At 41.2% G+C, this 3,804-nt stretch overlaps 1 protein-coding gene across 1 annotated transcript; it reads left to right on the top strand.

The window, feature by feature from the left end:
* The first annotated feature begins 284 nt into the window (after positions 1 to 284).
* LOC131255262 (receptor-like protein 6) lies at positions 285 to 3,515 on the top strand. The gene has a single exon (XM_058255955.1). It carries the CDS (start codon positions 285 to 287, stop codon positions 3,513 to 3,515), a length of 3,231 nt encoding a protein of 1,076 aa, XP_058111938.1.
* Positions 3,516 to 3,804: the final 289 nt, after the last annotated feature.

The following is a 3,804-nucleotide window of genomic DNA, read 5'->3' as shown; positions in this document are numbered from 1 at the left end:
ACAGTGCTGGCCCCACCATGGACGGATTGGACAATTCGACCTGTGGATTGATCTAGACCAGTTATCTGGTTCAAGGATTGGATGACCCCGAGACGGGGAAGACAAAAATGGAAAAAATAAAATAAAATAGCAAAACAGGAAATGAACAAAAAAATGAAATAAAAAGCAAAACATAAAAAGTAATAATAATCATAAAAAAGTGGAATGACTTTAGAAACTGTACTGACTGCGTGGGCCTCATGTCTCACGAATGCGTGAAAGGCCCAATCCCTCTTGCCGATATAATGCCACCCTACCTATTCTCTTACACCGTCACAAATTCCCCCAAACCAAATCAAATGGATCGCCTCCGCCTCTCCTCTCTTACTAATAAACTCTTTTCATTTCCAGTCTTTTTCTCCATTTTCCCTTCCTTATTTACCTTTCTCTTATTCTCTTCCCTCCTTTTATCTACCTCTTTTGTCTTTGCCCGTGTCAGTAATGCCTTGTCAATCCAACACAAATGCATTGAAGGCCACTTCTCTGCTTTGCTCCACTTGAAACAGGGCTTTAACTTCTCTGGTCAGTACACCAAGACTACACTCCCTTCTTGGAATCCTGATAACAGGGATTGCTGTTCTTGGGAGGGCATCACGTGTGATGGTGCCACTGGTCACGTGACCAGTCTCGATCTCAGCGAGCTCGTTATCTACGGTCGGATTGATTTTGTAAGCCTCTTTAGTCTTCAGAGCCTTCAGAAGCTAAACCTCGCTTACAATGACTTTGATCACTCTCCAATCCCATCTGGGTTTGAGCAGCTCACCAGTTTGACCCATCTCAACCTCTCTTCTTTGCAATTTTATGGCCAAATTCCGCTGGAAATCTCCAGCTTGACCACTTTGGTGTCCCTCGATCTGTCTCACAATCAATATTTCAATGGTTCCTACATTGAATACCTGAAACTCGAAAACCCGAACATTGGAGCATTCGTCCAAAATCTGTCCTGTCTGAGAGAACTCCATCTCAGTTGGGCAAACATCTCAGTTCAGGGTAGCAAGTGGGGCTTGGCCTTATCCTCGGCACTCCCTCATCTCCACAAGTTGAGCTTGAGGTATTGTGGTCTATCAGGCCCCATCCATCCTTCCCTTTCCAAGCTCCATTTCCTATCTGAACTCGACCTCAGTGGAAACAATCTCTCTTCGGTGGTACCTAACTTCATAGGGAACTTCTCTTCTTTAACTTCACTGCGCCTCAGATATTGCATTTTGCATGGCAAATTTCCAGAGAGTATTTTCAGGCTGCCAAACCTACAAACCCTGGATGTAGGATACAATCCACTTCTGACGGGTGAAATCCCTCCAAACAATACTCTCCGGGAGTTGTACCTATCCGACACTGGATTTTGTAGCAACCTACGGGATTCATTCAGTAATTCCAAACTGCTGACAATGATCCAGCTTAGACATTGCAAACTAGCCGGCCAATTTCCATCATGGGTTGTGAATCTCGGGAAACTCATGTATTTGGATCTTTCAGACAACGGTTTCAGCGGACCATTGCCATCATGGCTTGTGAAGCTCAAGAAACTCATGCATTTGGATCTTTCATCCAATAATTTCAGTGGTCCAATCCCTTCTTCCTATGGCAACAAGTTTCAAAATCTTCAATGGCTCATCGTTTACAACAATTCACTTAGTGGGACCATCCCATCATTATTGTTTTCACTCCCATCATTACGAGGGCTGTATCTCCTAGATAATCAATTTAGTGGTCAACTTAGTGAATTCCACAACCCATCCTCTTCTCTGCTAGACACAATCGACTTGGATAACAACAAGTTGGAGGGGCTTATTCCAATGTCCATCTTTGAACTCAAAAAGCTTCAATACCTCTCTCTTTCAACAAACAATTTCAGTGGTGACGTAGACCTTGGCTTATTCCAAAACCTTAAGAACCTCTTGGGCCTGGATCTTTCAGATAACAACTTCTCAGTCCATGATGGCAGAAGCAATTCAACCTCCATGTCCTTCTCCCATATTCAATCTTTGCTCTTAAGATCTTGTAATATCACCAAATTTCCAAATATCTTGAGAAACCAAGAATCTATGAGTTTCATAGACCTTTCCAACAACAACATCAATGGTGAAATACCGAAGTGGCTATGGAAGTTGGGAAACGGTGCTTTATCTTATTTGAATCTTTCTCACAATGCACTTGAGGGATTAGAGCAACTATTTCCCTATCATTCTTTTAGTTCATTTGAATATCTTGACCTAAGCTATAACAAGCTAAAAGGCTCAATTCCAATCCTTCCTTTACCTTCCATTTTCCTTTCACTTTCAAGCAATCATTTTAGTGGAGAAGTTCCCTCACTTATTTGCAATTGCACTTTCCTACAAGTCCTCGATCTGTCTCACAACCACTTCAGTGGTTCTATTCCACCATGTTTGGGTCAAATCAGTGATGCCCTCATTGTGTTGAATCTTGGAGGAAATGCATTTCATGGCCCGTTGCTTCAAACATTCAAAGAGGAGTGCACCCTAGAGACACTTGATCTCAATGGAAATCAATTGAAAGGACAGGTGCCAAGTTCTTTGGCTCGGTGCAAGAAGCTAGAGGTGTTAAACCTTGGAAACAATCAAATACATGACACCTTTCCTTTCTGGATAGAAAATTTGTCCCAGTTGCACATTCTCATCTTGACATCCAACAGATTTCATGGCACCATTGGGCACCCCCAAGCAAATCATACATTTCCACTCTTACAAATCTTTGATCTTTCATACAATGGCTTCACAGGTAACTTGCCATCTAATTTGTTTAGGAGCTGGAACGCAATGATGGAAACCAAATCTCAATCTCAAGTTCTTAGCAAAACTGCTGGCAATGGATACTATCAAGATAAAGTGACTATAGTGAGTAAAGGGCTAGAAATGGAGCTGGTAAAGATCCTTACTGCCTTTACGGTAGTGGATCTCTCAAATAACCAATTTCATGGGGACATTCCAGAATCGATTGGGAATTTAAAGTCATTGATTGTGCTTAATACGTCCTATAACCATTTTACAGGCCGAATTCCAGCATCACTCGGAAACATTAAAGCTCTTGAGTCATTGGATTTATCACATAATAGTGTGTCTGGAGAGATTCCTTGGCAACTGACAAAGCTAAACTTCCTTGCCGTGTTGGACCTTTCGCAAAATCTCCTCGCTGGAAGCATACCACATGGTCAGCAATTCAATACATTCACGAATAAATCTTTCCTTGGGAATTCGGGATTGTGTGGCATTCCACTGGCAAAGAAATGTGAACACGTTGAGACACATGCATTACCACCATTGGCACAATCGGAAAGCAAATATGACTGGAAATCCATGTGGATTGGCTTTGGAGTTGGATATGGAGTGGGAATGGGAATCCTTTTTTGGACTCTAGCACTTTGGACAAATGGAATGAGAGAATTCACTATATTTATTGATAAAGTGCTTATGTTGATTTTTCCATGTGAGGCATTTATTCTAATGCATCAATACTGAGAGGATTGGAGCTAGGAGTGAAAGAACTCAAGGGAAAAGAAGCTTAAGAGGAAGGATGATATTTATATTTTTGTATATGATGTATTCAAGTATATATATGTTTATGGCTATATATTAGGCGAGGCATGTCCCCTTTATGTGGAGCCCACCTGCATGTTTGTACACATTTTTGTCAAATCAACAAAGTTACAGGTGGTGTGCTCCCACCTTTCTGGAAAAAAAAAAAAAATCTATGTATTGATAGTTTTGTATTTCATACTTGTTGCTTTCATTTAATTAGTTTTGTTAA

This window comes from Magnolia sinica, chromosome 9 (genome assembly GCF_029962835.1).
Source record: "Magnolia sinica isolate HGM2019 chromosome 9, MsV1, whole genome shotgun sequence".
Taxonomy (NCBI): Eukaryota; Viridiplantae; Streptophyta; class Magnoliopsida; order Magnoliales; family Magnoliaceae; genus Magnolia; species Magnolia sinica.
The sequence above is the reverse complement of the archived record's forward strand: the minus strand, read 5'-3'. Positions and strand labels throughout refer to the sequence as shown.